Below are 27,927 nucleotides of genomic sequence, written 5' to 3'. Positions count from 1 at the left end.
ATTCAATATAGTTCTGGAAATATTAGCTAGAGCAATCAGACACGAGGGAGAAATAAAAGGAATAAAAATAGGAAAAGAAGTTAAATTATCATTATTTGCAGATGACATGATACTCTACATAGAATACCCCAAAAACTCCACTAAAATACTATTAGAGGTAATAAACAAATTTAGCAGTGCAGCTGGATACAAAGTCAACACTCAAAAATCAGTAGCATTCCTGTACAAAAACAAAAAAAAAAAAACTCCATAAAAGAGAAATTATGGAAATATTGCCTTTCACAATAGCAACTAAAAAAATGAAATATCTAGGAATTAACCTAACCAAGAATATAAAAGACCTACATGATGAAAACTATACTACTCTAAAAAAGGAGATTGAAGAGGTTATTAGAAAATGGAAGGATATTCCTTGCTCTTGGCTAGGAAGAACCAACATTGTAAAAATGGCCATACTCTCAAAACTCTTACATAGATTCAATGCAATCCCAATCAAAATACCATTAACGTATCTTACAGATTTAGAAAAAATATTCCTAAAATTTATCTGGAAACAGAAGAAACCTAGAACAGCAAAGGCGATTCTGGGCAACAAAGGCAAGACAGGAGGAGGCATCTCAATTCCTGACTTGAAACTATACAATAGTATAATAATATAGTCACAGTAATAAAAATCAGCATAGTATTAGCAAAGAAATAGACCTGAGGATCAATGGAACAGATTAGAAGATGCAAAGACTGCTACAAAGACACTCAGCTATCTTATATTTGACAAAGGTGCCAAACATGTACACTGGAAAAAAGATAGTTTCTTTAATAAATGGTGTTGGAAAAATTGGCTTTCCACACGCCGAAGACTGGAAATAGACCCATGCCTATCATCAGACACTAAACTAAAGACAAAATGGATCAAGGATCTAAATATTAAAACAGAAACACTAAATCTACTGGAAGACAAGGTAGGTAAAAATCTTGGGGACACAGAGGTAGGGAGGCAATTCATAAATAAAGTGCAAGCTGCACTGCAAATACTTCAGAGAATCAACATCCCGGATCTCATATTACTAAAAAGTTTTTGCACTTCAAAAGAAATCACCAACAAAGTGAAAAGAAAACCTACAGAATGGGAAAGAATTTTAGCCAACAATCCCTCAGACAAAGGACTTATATCCAGAACATATAAAGAACTGAAAAACATCAAGCCCCCCAAGTCCAAAGATCCTCTCCAAAAATGAGCATCAGTTCTTAAATAAAAATATACAAATGGCAAACAAATACATGAAGAAATGTTCACCATCATTGGTCATTCGAGAAATACAAATTAAAACAGCACTGAGATTTCATCTTACCCTGGAAACAATAGCTGCCATCAAGAAAACAATTGATAACAAATGTTGGTGGGGCTGTGGGGAAAATAGAACACTTCTCCACTGTTGGTGGGAGTGCAGACTGGTACAACCACTGTGAAAACCAGTATGGAGATTTCTCAAAAAACTAGGATTGGAAGTTCCATTCAACCCAGCTATTCCCCTCCTGGGTATTTTCCCAGAAAAATTGAAAAGGTCATGTCCCAGTGATATATGTGCACCCATGTTCATAGCAACACAATTTGTGATAGCTAAATCTTGGAAACAACCAAGATGCCCATGAACTGCAGAGTGGATGAAACGCTTGTGATATTTTTATACAATAAAATACTAGTCAGCTATAAAAAAGATGATCTTGAGGCCTTTATTGGTAAATGGAGACAACTTGAGAATATCCTCATATGTGAAATAAAAAAGACTCAAATTAGTAAATATCACATTGTCCCTCTAGTGTAAAAAATAAGAAGTGGCAGAATAATGGTATCCTAAAGTATAATAGCTATAAATGTATAATAGGTGTAAAAGTTTAATAGATATTGTGAAAGTGAAAGGAAAGAAAAATGCTCTAAAGGATATAACAGTATGCATAGTGTGTAAGATCAATGTTCATATTACTAAATTTCCAGTACATCATTGAAAAGAAGGATTTGCACTGCCAATATTTGAGCATCTAGCCACTTTTTATGCTTTGATTTTGTAATTTTCATAACTATTGTTAAGATGACAATATGTAACGTACCAACTAGTGATTTTATGATGTTAATCTTTTTTAAATTCTGTATTCTATTTTTTTCTCATTTTTTCTATTTTGTTTTTTTCTTTAATTTTTTCTTTCTTTCTTTAAACAAAATTTTAAAAAATAGCATTAAGAAAGTAAAAGATATGTATACAGAAAACCACAGCACTACTCTGGAAAGGGTGAGCAAACAGGATTTCAGAAAATGGAAAGATATCTCTTGTTCTTGGGTAAGAAGAACCAATATAGTGAAAATGGCCATGCTTCCAAAAGTGTTATATGGATTTAATGCAACCTTGATCAAAACACCAAAAGTATATCTCACAGAATCAGGGAAAATAATTCTAAAATTCACTTAGAATCAGAAGATACCTAAAATAACAAAAGCAATTCTGGCCAACAAAGGCAAAGCAAGCAGCATCAGACTCCTTGACTTGAAATTATACTGCAAAGCTATTGTGATAAAATCAGTATGGTTTTGTAAAAGTAACAGACCAAAGATAAATGGAACAGATTAGAAGATGCAGAAACAAACTTCAAACAGACTCAGACACCTTATCTTTGACAAAGGGGCCAAACACATTTGCTATAGGAAACATAACCTCTTTAATAAACGGTACTGGAAAAACTGGCTTTCCACATGTCAAAGCTTATAGCTGACCAATATCTTTCACTCAGATTAAAATGAAAGGGATCAAAAATCTCAACATTAAAGTAGAAACACTAAATCTGCTGCAAGATAAAATAGATATAACTCTGGAAGACATGTATGTATGCAAAAACTATGAACAAAACCCCACTCACACAGAAACTATCACAAAGAATCAACTGAAATCTCACATTATAAAGCTTTTGCACAACAAGCAAAACCCCAACACAATAAAGGGACAGCCCATAATGTGGGAAAAAAATTTGCCAGCTGTTCCTCAGAAAAGTTCTACTATCTAGAATACATAAAGACTTTTTAAAAAAACAGACACTCCAAATTTAAAGACTCAATCCAAAAATGTGCACCTAAAGTGCACAAACCGCAAATAAATACATGAAAAAAATGTCCATCATCACTGATCATTTGAGAGATGCAAATTAAAACAGCACTGAGGTTTCATCTCACTCCAGAAATAATGGCTATCATCAAGAAATCAATCAATAGAAAATTCTGGAGGGGCTGTATGGAAAAAAAGAACCCTTCTCCAACGAGAGGTAGACTGGTGAACCCACTGTGAAAATCAGTGTGAAGATTCCTCAAAAACTAGACCTACAGATTCCATTCGACCCAACTATTTCCCTTCTTGATATCTTCCTGAAAAAATTTAAAACATCACGCCACAGTGACATATGCACATTCATTTTTAGAGCATCACAGTTTATAATAGCTAAATCTTGAAAACAGCCCCAATGTCTATCAATCAATGAATGGGTAAAAGAGATAAGGTATTTCTAGTCAAAAGATCTTATTCTTCCATAAATAAAGATAAGCTTGAGACATTTCTAGCTAAATGGATATACCTTGAGTCCACACTCTAAAGTGAAATAAATCAGACATATATTTAAATACTACATTGTTTATCTTTTATAAGAAACCAAAAGTGTAAATAAGAACCAAAATGTAAAATATTAGGAAATGGAATTAAAATGTTCAAATGAGAAGGAGAACAAGGAATGGTAGAGGGAAAAGGAAAGAAAAGACAATAAGAAATAATTTTAAAAAATGGAAACAAATATTTTTATGAAAATGAGGAGTTGGGGGTTGAAGGGACAGGAGAGGAATAGGAAGAAAAGAAAAAGCAAGATATACAGGTACAAATTCCCTATACAAATGGCATCATAGTGTGTCTCTAAATGGACCAATGAAATTTTGAAAAGGCAATAATAAATAAATAAAATGCAGATAGCCAAAAAAGAAAAAAAAACTATTTTTATTTACCTTAAAAAAGTTTAACACAATACAGTAGTTACCTGGGGTTAAAGACAGAGAAAGGGACATGGGAAATTTTGGGCAGCGATGGAAGTGATCTCTATTTACATTATTCCAGTGGTTTCATGTCTATCAAAACCAAATGCACAAGCACACTTAAAGCAAAAATCACATTTTTAAAGAGAATCATTTATTGCACATGGTACCTCAAGAAACCTGATTAAAAATAAATTCAGATGCTTTTGGTCAAGATACACTTTATTAATAATTAGATACACTTTATTTAATAATTAATTTAATAGTTAATAAGATACACTTTATTTAATAATTCTGATTAAAAATGTGACAAGTTGTAATGTTAAAAAAGAACAAGAAATTAAGCAAAAGAATGTTGATTAGAGCTATCAAGTTGTAAAATAAGATAAATTATGCATCTAGACACTACATTAAAGTTAGAATTTCCTCTTCAACCAAGTCAGAAAGAAAATAATACTTGGTTAGAGATGTTTCTCCTTGGTACAGTAATTCAGTGAATCAAGTAACATCTCTTCTTTGTAGACCAGATATAAGTAACTTAATAGCTTTGAAAATTATAGAAATAATATTTAATTGAATAGTTCATGTATCACCTTCTTTTTAAAAATTAGTATGTGAAACTACATTATGACTCAAAAGCATTTCTACAGCTTCTGCTCTAACCTGCATCAGGATTCCTATTTTCTGACAATACAACATACTGTAGGATAGACAAGAATTGAAGAAAAATCATCTTTCACACGCAGGCACCTTATATGTATAATCTCATTTCACCTAACAAGCTTTTATTATGCATGTTAGTTGAAATGAAATCACATCAAGCCATTAAGTAACACAGCTAATACATAGTAGATCAGTTCTAGACATCAGACCTTAAAATACATCCTCTATGCCATGTACATCTACTGATCAAAAGGAGTAGATGTCCACATGCCAATTAATGATTTCTCTCGGCTGTCAATTGTCTGAAAAAGTCATTGGCAAATGCTAGGTCACAGGCAATTTATTCTCACATTCACCAATGTGTGCATGGAATACCAATAGTATATGGTACTACAGGAAAAATAAATGTGCTGTTGCTGGCAAGAAAGAAAGGAATCAAAGTTATCCCACTCTGAGTGGCCAACTTGGATTCTCTCCTAGTCCTCCCTTCATAATGACAGGAGTCAGGGAGGATCTACAATAAGGCAAATAAATATATTATCAGTCTTGACGTTAATGAAGCCTTCAGGCAGTTATTAGTTGAGTCCCAAGTGTTCCACATCATAAAATATGGAAATGACAAGGACAACAAAAAGTGTATCTTGACCAAAAGCATCTGAATTTTAATAAAAGCTGCATTTTATAGATATACAGAAAAGATATTAGCTGAGAAATTTATCCAGAAGGTCAATTAATTACTTTGTTGAGTGCAGTTGCCTAGTATTATGCATTTAGAGAATGGAAAGATTTCAATTTCAGTTTTAACTAAGCTGATTTAGAACTTTTGTCTCTAATAACAAAACTATCTCACTTGTTCTTGTGTAACTTGAAAATTTTAGATATCATATCAGCACAAAAAAACCAAGAGGGCCATTTGAGCTGTTTCATTTCCTCAAAATCTATACCAACATTATCATGAAACCCAGCAGTTGTACCTTCAGATTATCCCAAATCTTATTATTTATCTTCTCTCCAAGGCCCATATACAGAATTGTTCTCTCTGCCTCCACCTTTACCCTGCTACAGTGTATTCCCATCCTGCATTTAGAAGAATCCTTTTAAAAGACAACTCTGATACCTCTTTCCTATTTGAAACCTTTTCAAGACTTCCTATAGAACTCAGTCTGAAAAAAAAAGCCCCTGTAATCACCTATAAATCCTTCTTACATGTGCATATGCACCACACCACACCCCACACACACGCACACTTCTGACCTCATCACCTGCTCTTCTTTTCATCCAAAGCACTTATTGTGGCATCTCCTATACTCATGGACTCTCCTACCTCGATACTTCTGCACTTGCTGCTCCTTCTGCCCAGAATCCTCTTTCCCCAGACATTCCAAGGCTCGCTGCCTCCGCATCAGCGTTCCCTAGTGTCAGCTCTAGAAACACGTTTCCTAACCACCCTATTTCAAATTGTACCAGTCTAGTTTTTGTCCTTCCCCTTAGCATATGGAATCATTTAGCATACTGGGTTTTTCAACTTTTTGTCACTCTCATACTTATTGGCCACAGAATAGAGGTCTATGAAGTTTTGTCTTTTCAGTTCATTGCTGCGTCCCTCATAACTAGAATGATCATATAAAAATGTAAGTAAACATCTATTGAGTGACCATTATTATATTGCTGAATAAGTGAAACCATGATTTCTGCACAGCAAAGAATGCACTTTTTCTTTTGCTAGACCCAATGTACATCTGCTTCCTCTAATATGATTGCCAAGTTGTTTGGTGTAAGGGTGTAAGTTTAGTTTTAAAAAGGGGCGGGGGGGGCTGGGGATTTAACTCAGCGACATAAGTACCTGCCTTGCAAGCAGGCAGTCGTGAGTTCGATTCCCAGCACCAAAAAAAAAAAAAAAAAAGAAATTAGAGGAAAAAAATCTGCTTTACATGGTACAGTAGTGAAATGTTGTATATAATAAAATAATTTCTGCTTTCCCTGATTTAAAAGTTATTATGCAGATTTTAAAAGAACATTTACTAGCCTATGATTTATACAGACATTATGTTTAGTCCATAATTACTCTCTAACATGGAATCAAAAACTGATGGGAGAATTAATGAGTAACTGTCCTTTAGCTTGTTTGCAGTGAAAACTACAAATAAGGAAACATTCATAAGAAAGTAATGTGTCTAAAATCTATTCGTACCTTCTGCAAAACATTAAATTATTTGATCTCACAACTTTATTTTACTTTTTATTAGTACAATACATAAGAGTTACATTAGTAAATGTAGGGAAGTTTGTTAATATAACGAACACATCCTCTGTTCCCTTTCCTTTCCATCTTTCCCTGTTTCCTCCAGCTCTTCTTCTTCTTCCTATTTTTAAAAGCTCTACTTGCAATTTTTTTGATATTCTCTCTCTCTCTCTCTCTCTCTCTCTCTCTCTCTCTCTCTCTCTCTCTCTCTCCTTTTCTCCTTCCTCCATCTTTTGTTCCTCTTCCCATTTGCAAAAGATTTGCCTACTTCCTATTACCTATCTTCTATTTGGCCCTTTTGTTTACATTTTGGGTTTCTTTGAAAAGAGAAACTGTGAGATATTCAAACTTGTGTGTATCATTTATGTCACTTAACGTTATGGTCTTAAGGTGCATCCATTTACCTAAGAAAGAGTTTCGATTGGACATCTACCAGCAGGAAAAAAAAAAAAAAAAAAAAAAAAAAAAAAAAAAACTCTTGCCCATCAGGCAAATGGAGGATACAGAGACAACAAAACAATTCCAAGGCATAGGACCAGTTTTAGACCAGTGTATCTCACTAGAAATAAACCAAGCAACTTACAATTGTTTCTATGACTAACATTTCAAGTAGAAATGGAGTAAAAAGAGTCATTGACAGACACAACACAGAGACAAGCTTGCCAAGCATAAATCTCAGATCGTCTGCTAAGATTTGATGTGTGTAGAAGGCTAATAAATACATGTTTGAGAAGAAAAAGGGGAGCTTTAGGCACAGTGAGTGGGACCAATAAAATTACTGGAGAAAATGACCCATCTTTCTCTGTCTGCACTAACTCATTTCAGCAAACATTGAATCCTCAATAATAACACCTCTTTCCTGGTAGGGGTATTTTGTCTGGTTTGAGAATGCACCCCTCCAAAATATTACATGGGAAAGACATATGTCTTTCCTCTAATTGTTGATACATCCACATACAACTGATCATATAATGACAGTGAATCCCATTCACCATATTAGAAACTATTACTGAGTAGGCAAATGATACTTGCAGCCAAAATCCTTCTGGCTCCACAAGTAAAATTAGTTGGTTAGTTATTTAATTTGCCACCAATAGCAACTTATGTCGACCTTGTGATTTCATTTGAAAATCCATTCTATGAACAACAACAATAATCCATCATCATCTTCTGTAATTGTACATAATGACCTAGCTTAGAGTCCTCCAGGAGAATTTAGTAATCCATTTTTCAGGAAGAATGAACTATTGAAGTGATTTCCTAATTTGTTGAATAATGCTTACTGTTTTCTACTCAGTATGCCAAAATTGTTTTCTTCATACTATTGAGATTTTGATGCTTTTACTGAAAAATTTCTTGAACAATATAACATTCACAAAATTACTACCAGAATAAGGATTTTTATACGGTTATCAAAGTTTTATCAGCATTTTTGAGGGGGTCAAAAAGTCATTGTCAATTTCTTACTCTGTCTGCCCCCCCCCGATTTGTCTAATTACAAGATAAGATGACAGACACAGGGGGTAACAAGGCAACCACCTTCTATTTACCACCCTATGGAGACTACCTAGAGAGAAAACATCTTCTAAAGAGATCAGCATGCTGTGAATTCTTTACTAGACAGAGCTACCTCTATACATCATAATGTAGGCCAAGAACCTCAGAAGTCTATCTTCCAGAGCCGTGGTGCTCAACCACGAGTGATTCTGATTTTATAGACCATAGTTGGCAATACGTGGAGATATTTTCAGGTCTCATAGCTAGATGTGCTGCTGGCATCTAGCAAACAGAGGGAAGGCATGCAGCTAAACATCCCACAATGCACAGGAGGGATATATGTAACCCAGAAAAAGGTTATCTGGACCAAAATATCAACATTGTAGAGACTCAGACACCTAGCTCCAAAGGGTATGGAAGAAATTTTTCCTCCTAGGGATTAGTGGTTAGACTGTTCTGAGAAGTAAATATCTCAGACAGAAATTAAGGTCCCTCACGAGGGTGACCAAGTTTGTTATGTTACCCTGTGTCTGTTTTTAGGATTCAATCTTAACTTTTACAGGGTAGCAAATTAAAGCCAGAAGGAATAGGGGACTCTGCAGTCTCACTTCTGGAACTTGATCCCGAGCTCCAGCATTTAAAATGGGCAAACTTTGTCATCTCTGAGCCTGAATTTTCCTGTCTGTAGATTATTATTACTGTAGCAGAAAAACTTTCATGTACAAATTAAATGGGATAATTCTTGTAAATGTCATAGAACAGAAACTGACACACAGTGAGTGATTCTTAAGACAATACTATTTTTAATTGGATGAATTAAAAATGTTTTGATAGAAAATCATCCCTTTTCCATCTTTTTATATATATTGTATTATCCTGTACCTCCAAAACATCTTTAATCATAACCTGATAGCTAGGAGGGCATGACTTCTGTTTTATATATAAACATAGATAACAGGCATAGACACCTTAGTGTTACTGTTTTAATCTATGTATTTCTTCAAACTCTGTCCCTTCCTTGGTTTCTTTGTGAAATAATTTTTCCATAAACCTAAGAATATCCCATCTTCCCACACATGGAAAAACTATAGAGCAATGTACCTCGCACATATCTCAGCTCCTCTAATAATTAGGTTATAAGCATTTGCACAATGTTGGTAATTATAGGAAAAATAAACACTTTTCAATGTGGCAATATACTGGAGGTTCGGATACAAAGGCTGTGTCTCCCATCATCATCTCATAAACAACTTTGCAAACTACCTTTTGCACTTTTCTCTGATTAAGACACCCATTTTCACTATCTATGCTCACTCTCCTTCACCCCCTCCTACTCTGTCCACCCCTAAACCATACCACTGCTGTCTCTATTGATGCCAAGGATTGAGGATTCTTAACTGTCAAGCATTTTGATGGGCATTTCGTTTACACTGTCTCTTTTAAGCTTCTTAAAAGCATTACAATGTAAACACTGTTGCTCCATCTTATATGCAAGACTATAATTCCGTTTAAGAAATTTACCCTGGTAAATAGTAGAATCTAAAACCCAACCCCAACTTACCGAATAACAATGCTACTTCTTCTAAATTTCTCTGTCCACCCTGTGCTTAACTCCTCTATATCCCCTAGAAAACACGTCATTTAATAGAAATTGTGCACTCTCAGTTGATTCTTTAATGTAGAACTGAGTGTCTCTTTAACCACTCACAGTACTTCTCCCTAGAAAAAGGTAAAGTAAAAGGATTGGCTTTACCATAAGCATCTCCTACATTCCCAAGAGCCCCTTCAAATGATATTTCTCATTGTCCAATGAAGTACTGAAAAGGAAAAAAGTATAACCACCACCCCACTGAACAAAGCAATCTTGTTCCATACAATTATTTTTCACTACCTGAGTGATGCTAAGAGACACTTCTACATTAATTCTAGGCATGGATGCAGATAACTTAACTTTCTTCCTAACTTGCCATTTAAAAGATTTACATTCCATCACAGAGACACATATAATAAATTTGCTATATTTTTTAAAAAGAACTCTATATTTCTTCATTTTCTCTCACTGCTGTGACAGGATTGTGTAGTGTTACATTTTAAGGAAATAAAGCCAGTAAAATGCTTTACTCTGGCTTGCTCTTCTCCTGAACTAGAAACTCTGCAAAGAAAAGTGGAAGAAAGGAGAAGAGCGGGGGATAAAGGCAAACAGAGAACATCCCCACAGTGCGACTACAGCAGACACACTCCATCCTCTCAGGCAAGCTCCCTGAAACTTCAAGATTTTCTCTAATTCACTCTTATTCCTTTATCATCCTCATCAAAGCACTTATCAACACCTATTGATTTTTCCATCAACATGCACCTTATATCACCCATGCTTTGAAAATCTACTGAATAGCTGGTGTGGACAAAGAATTATGCTGTGTGCCCCTGGGAGGGTGTGGGGGGGGGTAGGTGGGTAGGTGTGTATATGTGATGTATGTGTGTATATATATGTATATATAGTGGATAAATATACAATGTATGTGTACATGAATGATTTTGTGCTATTATATATATATATGCCATGTATAATATATTGGTGTGCTTTCCACTAGAAACAGTTATTTTACTTACCAAATTTTCAATCTAATAAGAATAGAAAACAACACAAAGCATTAGAGAGTTACAAATAATAGTCTATTATAGCTCAAAGAAGGGAAAAACCTCGAGCAGGATCAGGGCTTCACAGGGGAGATGAAGCCTTAAGCTGACGGGAAAAACGGTTGTCCTCCTGTGCCAGCATACTTCCTCATTTTTATATAAATGTTCTTTAAAATCTCAATTCAGTGATTAGACCACAGCATTTCTTGGAGCTGTGTTTGAAAAACAGGTTTCACTGTCATGTGGAAAAGGTGTGCGGGTTGTCGTGGGATTGGCTTTACTAGTCTAAATGCTCATTACCCAGGGTAGATTATGGCCTTCCGGTGGGCTTTCAAAACCTCAGATTTTCTCTCTCTACATTATCTGACATGCTTCTTTAAAATAAATAGCAAAACCTCGATTTAATCATCTCATTGTTTTATCTTTTTGGGGTCCTTATTTCTGTTCCTTTCTGATCTAAACGTGTCTTCTGATCCTGCTCTACTCATCCAATTTTATCTCTGCAGCTCTTCATCCAACATCTTTCTCTGGATCCTTCACACTTAAAGAGCGTGAGTTCTACAGCTCAATTGCACAGGTGTGAATGCTGGCCCTGTCACTTAGGAGCCAGAAGTTCATGGGAGGCCGTATGTTACCTCTTGCAGTATCACACTGTCCTCATTTGAAAACTGGAGGGTGTGAAGTATTAGTGAAGCAGAACTTATAACAGTGCCTTGCAGCTAGTAAGTATTCCATAAGTGCTATCTACATTTATTGTGATATATTTGTTTACAGAATATACAGTTGAAGCCAATGGTTAACCTTCTTTTTGACACTCCATCTCATGAAGAAGGCTCTTTAATTTCCCCTTTATCTATCCATATACATCCATCCTTTAAGCCTATTGCTTTTCAACTATTATCCATACTCTTGTTTTTACTCTGAATATTTTTCTCTGTTGCTGACATCTAACTTCCCACCAAATTTATCTTTTCTTTATGATGAAGAGCCTTGCACCTTCCAGTGTGTAATAATGTATTTATCTTATCAACAGACTTCTAAAGCTCTTAAAAAAAATATGAGCTTTACAAATTGATTTACACACAGTGTTTAACATGGTGCCACTCCCATAGAGGACTCTGGGTAGGTCAGAGCTTATTAAAGTTATTAAAGAACTTTCCCTCAACCTGTCACTCAAAGTCCTATATCTATGTGAACACAGGAATTCTGCCCAGTCTGTTCTCTCTTTGATCTTCTTAAATTATGACATAATTTTTCAAATACCCCAGTTTATTATTAAACATGGTGGCACAATATATATTCATGAATGTAGGAATGTGTTGGGAGCCGCGGCCGAGCCCGGTCGCCTTACTTGGCGGACGTGAGGCCTGTAGGAAAGAGCAAAGCCTGAGCTAGATTACCCCTCCCATCGAGTGTGCTAAGATGGCGCTTATCTCCTGCTTCCTACTTGGTAAACAACCCGCCCTGTAAGATCTCCTGCTTCCTGCTTGGTAAACAACCCGCCCTGTAAGATCTCCTGCTTCCTGCTTGGTAAACAACCCGCCCTGTAAGATCTCCTGCTTCCTGCTTGGTAAACAACCCGCCCTGTAAGATCTCCTGCTTCACAACCCGCCCTGTAAGATAGTCTGCCTAGCAACAACTGAACCCTATAAAAGTGAGTGCCTCTCCCGCCAAGAGAAGAAGAAGAAGAAAAAGAAGCAGAAGAAGCACGCAAGGAGCCGCGGAGAGCGGACCGGTAGAGGCTTCGGGACAGACTGTAGGGAGAAGCACGCAAGGAGCCGCGGAGAGCGGACCGGTAGAGGCTTCGGGACAGACTGTAGGGAGAAGCACGCAAGGAGCCGCGGAGAGCGGACCGGTAGAGGCTTCGGGACAGACTGTAGGGAGAAGCACACAAGGAGCTGCGGGGAGCGGACCAACAGAGGCTTCGGCCGGGAGGATTCCCGGGGCAGGCTGTACGGAGAAGGAAAATAAAAGAAAAGGTTGTCCACTGCCAGACTTTGTTGTGTGTCCTTCCTGCCGGCCGGGAGTGACACCGACAGGAATGGTTTTGTGTCATTTTAAGAAGTATTCCAAGAAATAAATAATTTTCAGCACCATGTGAACAGTACATTTGGATGGTGATTGGTTTAAACGTTCATCATTTCCTCCCCAAACTAACTCTACTCAGCAAACAACAGCATCACACAGATCTAGTGAGTTTGTATCCTGCCATCTGGTCTGATAAGAAAGTCAAGAAACATTAGTAGTTGGCAGAGGCTGAGTACAGATAGTACTATTAGTACTTTTGATAACTTCTTCCACTATGAATATTCAGCTATTTTATATATCTGAATACAAAGACTCCAGGAATATTAGATTTTTCAGAAATGCACATTTCTTTTTGTTTTGCTCAATCCCCAGAAATATTAATTCATCTCAACTAAATACTATAGTTAATCTTTCTGAAATTTAACATCAAACTTATGTGAATCATTTTAATATGCTGTTAATCTCTAGAGTATGATTTTGTCTCGTCCTTTGTTATGTATCACGGTTACATAGAGTGTTTTCTCTGGACTGAAGCATTTTTACTTTTGAGACAGAGTTTTACTGTATGGTTCAGGCTGGCCTTGAATTCACAGCAGTATCCCACCTCAGCCTCCCCAGTGCTGGAATTCTAGGCATGCAGTACATTTTGTATCAGGCACCAGTGTGAAAGTTTGGCTCCTCTTTTCATGCTAGCTACAATCTATCCAATTAGTACCTATTCCTTAATCATCAGGGAACTTGAGCTAAAGGGACACTAAAGTTTTAATCAAACTAGAAAACAGATCTTGGTCAAGTAAATAATGAGGAAAAGGAATCAAGGTGCTTCAGGCAGAGATGATAAGACATTTTGTATAATCTTCATGTTTCTAGAGAAAGCTTCTGATATGATCTGAAGGCCTCCCATGCTCAAATCCATTAATGATACCCTTCTGCCTAAAGAATAAGATCAAAACACCTTGAGGTGACATACAAATCCCTTATAATCCACCTCCTGCATAAATCTCAGCCTCACCTCTCACTCCTGCCCTGTTCTCTATTCTACAATATTCTAACCTCTCTAAGATTAAAAAGATTTAGCCAAAACAGTCCTTCAAAGTTAAAGTTCTAAGACATGCAGGAAAGTGGAACATGAAAAAATAATAAATCTGAATTAAAAAGGAAAGTAAACAGCACAAAAAGGAAAAATTTTTATCAGATTAATTATTTTCTTCTAGACCATAGCTATGCGAAGACCATAGCTAAGAAGCAACTGAATTGGTAGCTTTCTCTGAAGCCACCCAAAATCTTTCTGGGAAGACTAATGAAAGAAGGACAGCAACCAGAATCTTCTCCCTTCTCTCTCCCAACAGAGAAATACCTAGCCAGGCACAAGGCAATCTATCAGACACATCACGGTGGATAAACACTACAGCGAGTAAATACATTAACCAAATTGTTCTGCAGGTTTGTTTGCTTTTTTACTTAAGCTTTTGCCCTTAGCTTCTATTAGCATTTTTAATTAAAGAATTCTTATACTTGAAGTCATTGTGGGTTATGTACTGAAACCCCTTACTGTTCATCAATGAAGCCATTATCAGCCCAGGGCAGCATCCTGGGATGGCTAAAGCATACGCATTATGCCAGGACCCTGGGACTGGACAGTTGTATCAGCTCTTCCCTTACCAGCATCTGCCCTGTTCTGCCCTCCCACTCTTCTGTTGTTAACACATCCCTCCAGTCTACCATTCTGCCTGCTGTGTAAACAGTCCTATTTTCAACTGCTCTCAATCCTTTAAACAAACCTCCGACTTCCGGTACTTCTGCCCACATTCTCATCCTTATGTAGATCTGCTTTCATCAACCTTCAGAACCCGAAAGAAGGAGCAGCTCCCAGCTCCTATCATCACTGCTCCTCCACTTCTAGGAAGAAGCTCTCCGTTTTTCAGAGTGCGTGGCTTGCACTAAGCCTCTCTCTTCCCGAGAGGCCTATGGGTGATCCTCTCACACTTCTTGGAGGTCTGAAGCCTGGCCCTCAGCTTTCCAATCAATATTTCCAAGGTTTCTCCTCCATATTATTGATGTTTGTTTCAATGTAACCTCAAATTTATTTTATCTCTGCTCAGTCCTTCATTCTATCTTTAGTCGCCTTCATCCATCCAACTTTCCAACCCAAGCTGAAAATATTCCCAACTCACCCGGAAATCTGAAATCCTTTTTTCTCTCACACCGTCTTTCCACTTTAGCTCTCTACTCTTACTTCTTATTCTGATCGTAGCCTCAATTCTCCATTCCTCCTTATCTACTTTTCATGACTATTACTCTCATCTTAAATCCACTGCTTCTCTGGATACTGCAGCCAGCGATTCCAGCAGTGCTCTCACTGCCATTCTAGATGTTTCACCTCCTGATGTGGCCAGCTGTGCCTTGTCAACACCCCAGATTCAAGCTCCCCACATCTGCTTTCTCTGTCCCTGTCTCTGGGTTCTTAAAACCTGCAGGAAGACAAAAAGAGTACTGTTATTTCCCCAAATGACATAAGGCATTAAACATCAGGGTAATGTTTAGCTCCTGTCTGATAACTGTTCTCTTACAGATTTAGCTCTCAGATAATCAGAAAATCACTTGAAATAGGACCTGCATAAATGCATTTTTATTGCTTCCCTTAACTAGCACAATGAAAATAGAGACTATAGTCACTACATTCATTTCTTCACTCTATATTCACCCTTTAGCAGAACTATTGACTCTGTTCCTACCACACTAATGAAATTTCCAGTGGTTCAATTTGCTTTTTAAGTGCTCAAAATAGTTCAGATCTCTTAAGTGCTCAAACTCTGACTCCAATAAACCCCTGACCTAGCCATTTAACCTGCGCATACCACGGGAGACCTGAATGTGTGATCCAAGCCTAGATCAAGCAACACAGGTGAGATAGAAGTCATGACCCCAACTCAGGCAATTCCATGGTTTCTGGCCACACAGCCAACTCAAGCCCATTCAGCTACCTACAAACTTTTGCTAGCCAACCAACAACATTCAGAGACTTTGCATTCCCAATAGAGAGCCGTGAGCCCACTGCTTGTTTTCAGTCCCTGAGAAGCACCTCTCTTCTCCTCCCACGCTCCAGAACCCCCACAGCCTCGTCACTGCCATCCATTCAGTTCTCTACTTGGCAGTAAAGCTTTGTGCCTCTGTTCTCTTTAGCAACATTTCTCAAATACATCTTCCTTTGGAGTTCCATAAGTGAGAATGCCTGTGCTTAAGTTTCAGTATTTGTCAGATTTCCTGCTCAAGAATCTTCATGCCCCACATATTAACTTAATCAAAGAGTTTCGCACACCCCTGACACTATGATGTCTCTGAAGGGAACTCATCACCTAGGTGTCCAGTGGAACTTCACGAGTACTTGCCATTTGCCTGTCGATAAAGTGGCGAGTCTAGAGAAGCAAAGAAGTCAGCAAAAAAAAAAAAAAAAAGATGTGCAGCAGCATAAAGGCTACAAAACTCGATGTGCAAATTATTCTAAAAGTACAGAGGAGGAGGATGACTAACTCAGCAGGGGTAGGCAGGAAGTTTCCACTTATATTCCTAAATAGTTTGTAAGCCATCTCTTTTGAAATTATTTCTTTTTCTTTCTTTATAATGCAATCTAACCAGAATATCTACTGGCAATAGGACTATTATTAATATCATCTTTTAAAAAACTAGAATATATACTTAGAGTATATTAATCTACACTCCCCCAGTTCTCTTGTTAAGTTGTGACCTAATCGTGTTTTGAGTATGAAACTATAAGGACTACTGGTCTCAGATTTTAAGGGTACCTGCATAAACTAAGACAATAAGTATCAGAACTGTGTATAATATGTATACACATGTGGGCTTTTCTGGATGTTGGCACACATACACATATACCAACACTGGAAATGTTGTGTATTCTTATTTTAGTCAAATTAGTAATACTAAAAATCATATTTAAGACACTTATAATTCTTTTTTTGTTCCAACATCCCTTTTCTAGAAATCCTTCTTCTTTGTGCCACACACTCCCATCCACAAGGGTAAGCAGAAGATGTCATATTCCCATATGATGCCACCTGGGCACTCTATTCACAATGACTAAACGTGATGACTTGACTCAAGGCGGGTCATCAATATACTCTAAGAATCTGGGAATGGATAGAGGTCATTTTCTCTTTTGGAGTCTGCACAGCAAAAATGTGGAAACTTCTAGCAGTCACAATCTACCATGTAGATGGGAGAAACACTGTCTACCAAAAGAGAGTGCATTGATGCATAAGAAACCCTAACAAGGATCCTTTAAATAGGATTCCCAAGTTCGTCACAGTGTTCTAGGGCTCAAGTCCACCCTTGACCTGCAACCTCTTCACATATTCTAATTTCTGTCTAATAAACTGTCCTTTTTGCTTGAGTTTAAGAGATTTTCATATGTTACAAAATGTTAATAAAATTTTATGTAACTATAATAGAATAAACAGATAATGTGGAAGTATATGTCATACTTTCAAAATATTAGCCAAGGAAAACAAAAGTGCTCACTGGTTACAGTAGCCAATAAAAAAATGCTCATGCACAATAAATGTAAAGCCAAGAAACTACGGAATTGCTTTACCTTAAATGTTAAAGTCATTCTCCACTCGATCTGTGATTTTTCTCCTTCATTTCCCTGTCTCTTGGACCTTACCCAGTTGCATCAATTCTTCTCTAAGAATGCTTTTCACATCTGCATTACTACATTTCAAGTATAACTACTTTACTTCAAGGTTTCCTAAGGATGCACCCCTGATTCCAGTCTCTTACAATTCCACATATGTTGCATGACTTTTCTAGGTAGATTATCGACATTACACATATCATGTCTACAGTTTTAAAATTTCCAAGTATCCTTACTGTCAACTAAATGAAATTTAACAGCATCAAGCACTTTTATAATACAGTCTCCATTTATCTCTCCAATATACATAGCACCACTCACCTAAGTGATATCTGAATGTATCATAAACTTAAATGTCATCACCAGGTACTGTGCTTATGTTCTTATATACATCGTCTCCCATAATATTCCTAACAACTGCAGTAGTTTGGGAAGTTGTAAATTCTGGGAGACTATTCCCATTAAATGATGGAACTCTATGTCCTGTATTCTAGAATCTGGGCCAACGGGCTTTAATGAAAAAAATGAGCCAAAAGTAACAATGCTTAAATTCTTACTTTGGATCAGAAAGTGTAACACAGCTAAAAGGAAAAAAGAAAAACTGGTGACAACTATAGTCTATATATAATTTCTAATGGAAATAATGGACACTGTCAACTTCCTGGTATAATCACCTTTGGAGCCCTGAATCAACATTAACAAGTCCAACATCAGACTGCAAGAAATGGAGACCACATAATGCGACATTCATACACATCCCAACTGACAGCCCCAACTGTGATTCCATGGACAACCAGCACCGAGGAAAGCTGCCAATAGATCGCTCTGGCCACCAACTATCAAGTCTCCCTGAGTAAATGAGGCCCCCAAGCTGAGGATCCCGACACTGGGAAGCAGTCATGTCATTCAGAGCTTTATATCATCTAAACTCTTGGCCTTCAGCATCTATGATCATGAAAAGTAGTTTTTATTGCTAAGTTTCAGGAGGCCTTCTGATTCAGCACTGGACCAAAACGGAAGCATGGCTCTGCCATAACAAAAGCCTAGATATATGGGACATTGGCTCCAGATGTGTGGGACTAGACTGTGCAGAAAAACTGGGAAAGCCTCAATGGGATTTTTAGTATAAGCTTATGAGTCTGAAGAGGCTGTTGGTGAGGGCTGAAAGGACAATAAGGCAAATATTATTGGAAGCTAAAGACAGTGGAACCTTGTTATACATTGGCAGAAAGTATGGCAACCAACCCTGTCACCTGTAGAATTAAAAAATAAAACTAATCCCCTATATTTTTAGCTAAGGAGACAGTGTTTCCAGGCAGACAGTGAAAGTGCCATCTGTTTCTTTTCATCAACCATGATTTTACTAAAGAGAAGAAACAGACTTAAGAATAAACTGTCCAGTTTTCAAGCAAAACTAAAGGGAATATTAAAGAGCCAGGGTTCTCTAGCTTTGAAATTAAAACTCATTACCCTTCCCTGTCTCACCAGGCAGCAGAGAATTCCTAAAGTAAAGAAGCTTCAGCAAAAAAGAGTCCCATGCTCTAGAGACGATGCCAACAGCATAATGCTTTGAGAATTTAGAAACTCTTAAAATGGCAGTCCATAACTCTTCCCAAAGGACAAAAAGACTTTATAAAATCAGAGGGCATGCCTCATCAAGTGTCTCTGTCAAGTAATGAACATCTAAGAATCTTTATTCCACAAAGCCTCAGAATAGATTCATTTTAAGGAGACCTGAGAGCATAGTTTTATCTAATGAAATTGGTGTAACTTGCTAGATTAAGAAGCCAATAGTTTGTTTTTCACAAGTTAATTTACTTAGATTTTTTTGTCTTTTTTAGATAAAGTCTCACTACGTGGTTCAGGCTGGTCTGGGGCTCACTTTATAGACCAGGCTGGCCTTGAAGTTGCAGCAATCCTTCTGCCTCAGCCTTTCAAATGCTGGGATTACACCATGCTCCGCAATTTAGATTTAAGTAACACCTAACACAAAATAAACATTTGCCTTTGGGCCCCATGTTTTTTACTTGCAGGAATAAATTGAAGTTATTTAATTGCAAACACAAACTATTTTTACTCAGTCATTTTTATTTACTGCAAACATGAACCGCTTTTCACTTGGAAGAGAATGGCTTCAATGACAAAAATGAGAATTCTAACTGAACCATAATTAAGGAATTGACCAACCAAACATCAGAATTTCTATGAACCAAAGACTACTGTTGTCTACTCATATGCCTCATTCTTTTCTTTTTTTTTGTGGTGTGTGTGTGTGTGTGTGTGTGTGTGTATGCGCGCACACAGGTGTATGTGTGATACTTGGTACTGAACTCAGGCTTTGCGCACAGTGGGCAAGTCCTCTACCACTGAGCTACATTCCCATTCTTGAAAGCTATTACAATAATCATAATAGCCTCACTATTATTATGTTGGTGAAATGGAGAAGGAAAGTTAACATTTTTATTTAGGTAACAAGTCTTCAGAATGAGAGAAACCATGGCTGAAAAATCAAACCCAAATCATTTCATCTAGACCTAAACTGGCTGGTAAGATCATGGATCTCAAACTTCAGTTCATTGTTTTTGATAAGATGGCGCCCACTGGCAAGTATATATGGCACATATAATCATTATAAATAATTTATGGGCAAAGAACAGACTGTCAATTTTAAAGGAAGTCCATAAATTCTTAAGACACTCCTTTCTTTCAAAGCTGAGGTCCATGCCTTCTACTGAGTCAGGACTATCCTGAGTGACACACACATATATAATCAACAGAATGTAGTAAATGTAATGTCATGGATTTCCAAAACTAAGTCAAAAAACACCATAGAGATTCACCAAATTCTTCTTGGGATTCTTCTTTTTGTGCACTGATCTACCATTTTAAAAGTTCAGCCATCCTAAGGCTACTGTGCTTTGAGCAAGTCCAAGCCATATGGAGAAGTCACACATAGATGTTATGGTCAGCAGCCCCTAGTGTCATCCCAGGAGGCTAAGTATAAACACTAGATAAACATGGTTCCAAATGATCCTGGCAGAAGGTGTCAGGTCATGGCCTGTCACATGTATTCTAACTGACACCCAGACATCACTGTGCACAGACAAATTACTCACCACTATGTCCTTCAAATTCCTGACTTATAGTAATTTTGAGCATGATAAAAATGGTTGCTTTATGCCATTACATTTTGAAGTAGTTTGTTATGCTATTATAGTGACTAGAACAATACTGAAAAGGAAGAATTCATACTTTGAATTCTCAAAGAAACAAAAAAAGAAAGAAGAAAGTTAAATAATAAACCAAGTAACAGAAAAAGAAGCCTAAAGTTCTGAAACGGACTTACATGATTCTAAAATCCAGTTCATAACCATACTGCTACCGTATTGTCCACGGAGATATCCCTACCTCTTTATTTTTCTGATTTTCTTATTCACATTTCCCTTGCCAAGAATAATATGGATGTTACCTGCTTCTCTTAAGATCAAATCATCATTCAGGACCTTATTGGTTCCTTGAAGTGCTTATCTAGACTCCAAGCCTCAGGAATTTCTCCCTTCTTCTAAATCAGCTTATGTTTTATAACTCTTATTGGACGATTAACAAATACTAGTGACACTAACTCACAACTGATACATTCAGTGTTTATTCCATGCACATTTCCTGCCTAACATCCTGAATTATGCTTGTGGACTGTACCTGAGAATTCAGATACCTACAGGATTGCAGCAAGTAATACATACAGTGAAGTGGAGCAGGCATGAGGGAGCACATGTGGTCTGGACTGAGCTCTACCATGGAGCAAATGTGTGATGTAAAATAGACGGCCACTGCCACACCAGTGTATTGGTATTTTCATAGTGTGTATCACCTCCTGACAGATTACACATTTATGTGTTTATTACTTGTCTCTCTTCAGAACATAAGCCACCTGAGAGCAGAAGCTTCTGTTTTATTTACTGCTAAATCACCAGAGCAAAGAACACTAGCTGATATTCAGTCAATGAATATCTGTTGAAGGAGAAAAATGAATTAAAAAATATTACCGAGTGAGAATATAGGTCTGGTACTATAATACCTTTGGGTTGGTTTGTTTGTTTGTTTGTTTAGAGAAGCCAGAAATAAATAATTTTATTTTCAAGCTCTCAATTTTTAAGTGTTGACAACTAATTAGAAAAATGTCAAGTCATATCAGGTATGCATAAACAAAACATATATACAGATTTGAATTCAATATCAAGGTTGAGTTTGCAATCTCTGTAAGAGGACTCTTAAGACTTTTTAATCTTTCTAATTATTTAGGATAGTGCTTTGCAAAGTGTAGGTAGCTTGATAACAAATAATGATAGTGATGATTATGCCTCAAGCATTCACGCTGAGGACACTGCTACAATTCAGTTGTGTATTATTAATAAACTACTCAAGTTCCTTTCCCATAACTCAAGGAAAATTGCTTCAGCTTGTGATTTGAAATGACCACCTGGGCTTCATGAGATAGTCCCACATCCAAGATTCTGCAGCTAAACTTCCTCTGCTTACAGCTGTTAAGAGTTGAGAAATGTCATTCCCATAGGCTCCCAGTAATAAAGGGAAAAGCAACTGCAAAGAAAGCAGATTGAATTTCAAAAGGATGACAAAAAGAAAAAGAGTCAAGTTTCAAACTGTATTTCCACAGTTGATAAACAAGAGCTCCTATGGTAATTTTGTTTTCCTAGTTTATTGATTTTAATATTTTTAGATTTATAAACTCTAAAAATTTATGTATTGACCTTTTAATGTACTCAGTAATATGCATTATCTTTTCTACATAAAAATTATTAGGCAGGAATTTTAAAATGTTTACTAATTACTTAGAAATTCTCATCTCCAATAAAAAGCCACATCTAAATAGTTAGCAAGTCTGGTTTTTAAAAGGGGTCACTTAGCAACAAGCATATAACTGTGTATGGCTGAGAACATTTTTAGGCTACTTTAAAGAAAATATACTAAGGAAAACCATTTCCAGTGTGCCTTATGCTAGCTGACCCACAGCAAGTCAGTGTTCACAATCTGAAGACAAAAAGGAAATGAGATGTCTTCCTGTTCCTTTTCCGAGTATGGTCCAGTAACTACATCTTTGAAATGCTCACAGAAGACACTGCCCAAATCAGAGGAATTCAACATTTCAAATTGTTATAAGCCCCAAAAGTAAAATGTCTGCCACCCCTTGTATAGTGAACATTTAGAATATTATTTTGATGACGATACAAATGAAATCAATTTATATATTTCTTCAATAGTACCATTATTTTGAATGCAAGTAGAGTCTACTTTTAAGCAGATTCTGCAGTGATTTCAATTAAAAGTAATAGAAAAATGTCTTCAACCAAAGCTATTTTTCAAAATTGAGGTTACTAGGTAGCTATGAACTTTCCACAAATTGAAAATACAAATTTGAGTTCTCCTGTTATGTTTAAGCAACACTGAATTATAAGATGCATCGTCTCACAGGCATACAACCACTGTGAAACACAGAGTTCCTGCCGCCGGGAGGGAATGCCCAAAACTTGGGATCAAACCAGCAGATACGACTTTTGGCCCTTCCATTTTATTATTCTTTCATCCTGGCAAGTTTCTTAATCTCTTTAAACTTTAATTTATTCATTTGGGTAAAAAAGAGAGTCATAATACCTTGCTTTATAGTTAACATGAAAAATAAGATGCATGCATATTTATTGTGTAAGCCATTGAAATGAAGAAACCGTTAATTTGGCACAGCCTTGTCTAACACAACACAGTGCAACAGTATTTTGGAAAGTGATAAAACACAACAGCGTCACAAATGATAGCATTCAAAGAGAATCCAATCAATCCTTATTATAAATTTAATACAGAAAGTGCTCTCTGTACTTTACTCAATGAAAATGAAATAAAATAATCTGTAGATGACATGTATAATATAGTATAGTGCAGTGTAGTATATATAGTATAGTAAAATCACTTACATTGAATGTTAAAAGCATGATACATACTATAAATGGAGGTTTTATACACACACACACACACACACACACACACACACACACATAAGGATGTGGCAAACACCAAATTTTGGGCAGTGATTGTCTCTAAGGGAAGGAAGAAGGCAATGAGATCAGAGAGGGCTACCCAGAGAGCTCCAACTCCATTCAATATATTTTACTTTCTCAACAATTAAATTAAATAGAACAAAGATAATAACATATTTAGAGTCTACAGATCTGCCTACAGGTACCTGGACTTTAATATATTATTTGTCACATTTTCAGTACATCTGAAATAATTCACATAGTAAGCAGTGACTTTGTCAGCCATGCAAACAGAAACAAGCAATTTTTCAGAAGAGACAAAGGCAGTCCTCGAGATACCCAGGAAGGGTGTGGAGACAAAAATAGGGATATGAGTGAAAGATGCAAGTGGTTAAAGGAATAAGAGGGCTAGGTGTAGAAAAGAAATTCCTCTTTGACACATTGAAATCAGGAAGATGCTTTGCACCCAATAATTAAAGAAATGAACTATTTGAAATATGAGAATGTTATAGGTAATTATTTGTTATTAAGGTTAGAAAGTATACAGTATCCAAAAACATCATTAGGCTGAAAATACTTACTACAACCCCACTCCTGGTGGTGGTTTCTCTGTATGTGAAGTTGCAAATCGCCCAGGCTAAATAATACGTGGACATGAGCGGGGTCTGTGAGAAGTGGTCTGTGACCCATCCGTCTTCCTCAAACACAGAAGTCTCCACTGGCATGTTTGATAGTGACAAATAGGTTGCCTGATGCTTGATGCTGATTTTGAAAGTGGCCTTGTAGATTGGCTCGTCAAAACATGGAAATGCCTTTCTGGCATGTGTAGGCGAAAACTGAGTCACACCAAGGAATCTGGAAGAAAAAAAGAAAAGTGACATTCTATTTCATTATGGCTTGAGTTAGCTTATGTCCACATTATACACTTTTGCTGATAATATGTTTTGTAAAACTGAAAAAATATTTTTTCCAAATGAAGCCTGAATCCATTAATAGCATAAAAGCACAATTCATACACCATATACTTCCCCAGTGACAAAGGTTCTTTAGAAAAGTTTTTTGTCTCAAAGTAAATTCTCTAAGCCTAGAACAGGGCTTGTTAGATGAAACATTATATGCTACAGAAAAACAAGTGAAATCACACTGGCAAACATGGGAACACAATGATTTTGCTTTTAAGTGTTCCACTTTCCTCCCTGAGACTGGGAAATACAACATACAATGATAATGGAACTGAAAGCCAAAGGTTATCCTCAGATACATATATAGCACAAAGATCTCTACTGAGAAACATCTGTAACCTCAAACTTCAAGATATAGGCTGAGATTTTAACAATAACGACTTTGTAACTTGTTAAATCTTTGTGTGAATTCTGCCTCAATGACTTTCTTAGCCCTTCCACCTTGGACACTTTTTTAGGATATAGTTGTTCACTGCTTTAAATGGAAACAATTAAGTCTAACTCTAGAAGTACTGCAAAGCTTAGAAAGAAAGAGGTAAAGTACGTATCACTGCTGCTTGCCGTAGGCAGCCAGCAAACAGGCGTCACTGATTCACCATCTCATCACCCTTTCTCAGAGTCCATAACACACACTGATCCTGAATAGGCCAGCGATCACTGGCATCTGCAGTAGCAGCCCTTCCCTGTGGTTTCACTTTCCATGGCTTCGGGTGCCCATGATTAAGTGCAGTCCTTAACATTACTACACTGTAATTAGGAATTAAAATATTTTGAGAAACATCACACTTATATAACTTTTATAAGAGTACACTGCTATAACTGTTATATTCTGTTACTAATTATTGGTGTTAATTTCTTACTGTACCTAATTTATAAATTAAGCTTTATCAAAGGTATTTACTCACAAAGGAAAACATAGTATATATAGGGTTTAGACTGTCCATGATCTCGGGCATGCACTTGACATCTTATAATGTATTACCCATGAACAAAGGGGGACTATTGTATATATAAATATATACTGTACTACATTAACAAATATTAATAAAATTATATATATATAATAATGTATTGATGCATATACATGTATGAAATATATAAATAATGCATTAAACTTCCAGTTCATAATTTATTACATTAAAATTCTTAATATAAGTGGCTTCTACATTCCTTCATGGTACAAATGCTTATAGTACTAATGAGGCCACTCAAATTATATCCTTAAGAAGGATGCTTTTCTGAAAAGAAACCTTTCATGAGGGCTAGGGATTTAGCTCAGCGGCATAAGAACCTGCCTTGCAAGCAGGCGATCGTGAGTTCGATCCCCAGTACTCATAAAAAAAAAGAAAGAAACCTTTCATGACAGAGTAATACTAGTTGTAAAACTGGATATAAAGCAAACCAGAATCAGATCCTTCATCAAACACTGCAAAGGTATCAAGTAATTTCTTTAAAAGACACTTTTCTCTATGAGTATCTCACTCTCATCCCCTGTCTCTTGCATACTGTCCAGGTCAGCTTGGAGCTGGCCCACTCCCAGCATAGGACTTCATGCAGCTGATAGCAGTCAACATAGGCTGAAATGCATATTTGATTTTATAGGCTAATCCTAGGTCAAACCCATAAGCACAAATATTAGCACCATTTAAAAATTACAAAGTTTAAATTTTTATCAAAAGACTACTTTAAAAGTTTAATTCTGAAATAGAGAAAAAAGTCATTTTTACAGATTGCTTACTTTTCTCAGAGAGATGGTAAATTTCATGTTGTTTCAGAAAGAGCACTGGGCGGCTACGTACCAGGCTTAGTAAGTCACTTAACTGCTTGAGCTTGTTTACTCATTACAAGCAAGAAAATAATGTTTTCCAGGCCTTCCTTACAAAATTGTAAAAATGATAAAATGAGATAATATATAGGAAAGAAGTTTAACTATAAATCTTCATGCAAATATAAGGGCAAGGATGGAAGCAATATTGGAAACAAAATGTCCCACTTTTGCAAATTTTTTAAATGAAAAGTAGATCCAGCAAGGTTAAGTGATTTGTCTGAAGATAGGCAATTAACAGAAAGCTGGGTCTAGAATTCACATGCTGGATTCTAACTGGAAGCTAAGCATACTTCAGCAACAGTAGAATTAATTTTTAGCTGCAATTTATAATGTTTTAATTTAGCTGTATACAACAAAGAATCTTCTCTCTGAATTTTCCAGAATCATGGTAACAGTTTTGCTAAATATTTTCTACTAAGAGTAATAGAGTTTTGGCTTAATAAAATGCCAGTACCTTTCAGTTAAAATGCATCCATTTGCAATTTTGTGTTCCTGTACTTTTATCTCACATAATGCTCATAAATCTTATCTTGCAATTTATTAATTAAAAATCTACTGAGCACAGTATTTCTCTCTTTTTATTTAACCAACACCCATGGAATTTTATGTGCACAGAAATGTTGCCTTTAACATTCAAGTATCTGAGAACTCCAACTCCAATCACTGAACAAACAGATACTACCTGCCATATGTCAGATCTTTACTATATTGCATCTTAGTAGGAATTTTTTTGTTGCTTTTGTTTTTCTAGTTCTGGGGATCAAACTCATGACCTCGTGCCTGCCAAGCAGGTGCTTATGCCACTGAGCTATACCCTTGGTCCTGGATTTTAAATATATATATCCATTGTTATCCTCAGGGTCTCTACAATCTAATGTGTGTGTATGTGTGTGTACACATGAAAAGAAAATTAATAATAGTCTAATGAGAGGTGAAAAGTTCTGCAAAAGTTCAACAAAGAGACTATAATTAGAATACATTAGTCTTTACACAAAAAATCAAAGGTATCTTTGACATTAAATAATTAATGGGTAGGAGTTTATTGGATGTATCTAAATACCTCTGAGCTAATGAGAAATTAATAAACCAAATATTTATGCAGAAAAACACATTGTTCAGTCTCTTTTTGCCTTACTTAGTAAATATGTTAGGCAAAAGAGCAATTTAAATCACTCATCTTTGGAGTTGAAGAGAAATATCAAGAACATCTAGGAACTTTTTCTGCAATTAATATTCTTAATGAATTGATACACGTAGTATATATCTTTGCACAGAAGGCTGCCATACATCCTGATAATATCTAAATGAGGAA

At 36.4% G+C, this 27,927-nt stretch overlaps 1 protein-coding gene across 1 annotated transcript in view; it reads right to left on the bottom strand.

The window, feature by feature from the left end:
• The window catches only part of Trhde (thyrotropin releasing hormone degrading enzyme), a 373,678-nt gene that overhangs the window by 336,173 nt on the left and 9,578 nt on the right, over positions 1-27,927 (bottom strand). The window contains exon 2 of the mRNA XM_063255150.1: positions 24,407-24,680. Coding sequence (XP_063111220.1) covers positions 24,407-24,680 — 274 coding nt within the window. The remainder of the gene's footprint in view (positions 1-24,406; positions 24,681-27,927) is intronic.

This window comes from Cavia porcellus, unplaced genomic scaffold (genome assembly GCF_034190915.1).
Source record: "Cavia porcellus strain 051 isolate PalLab524CR breed Dunkin Hartley unplaced genomic scaffold, mCavPor4.1 scaffold_8, whole genome shotgun sequence".
In the NCBI taxonomy this organism is placed as follows: Eukaryota; Metazoa; Chordata; class Mammalia; order Rodentia; family Caviidae; genus Cavia; species Cavia porcellus.
Note: the sequence above shows the minus strand (reverse complement) of the source record. Positions and strands in the feature narration are given on the sequence as shown.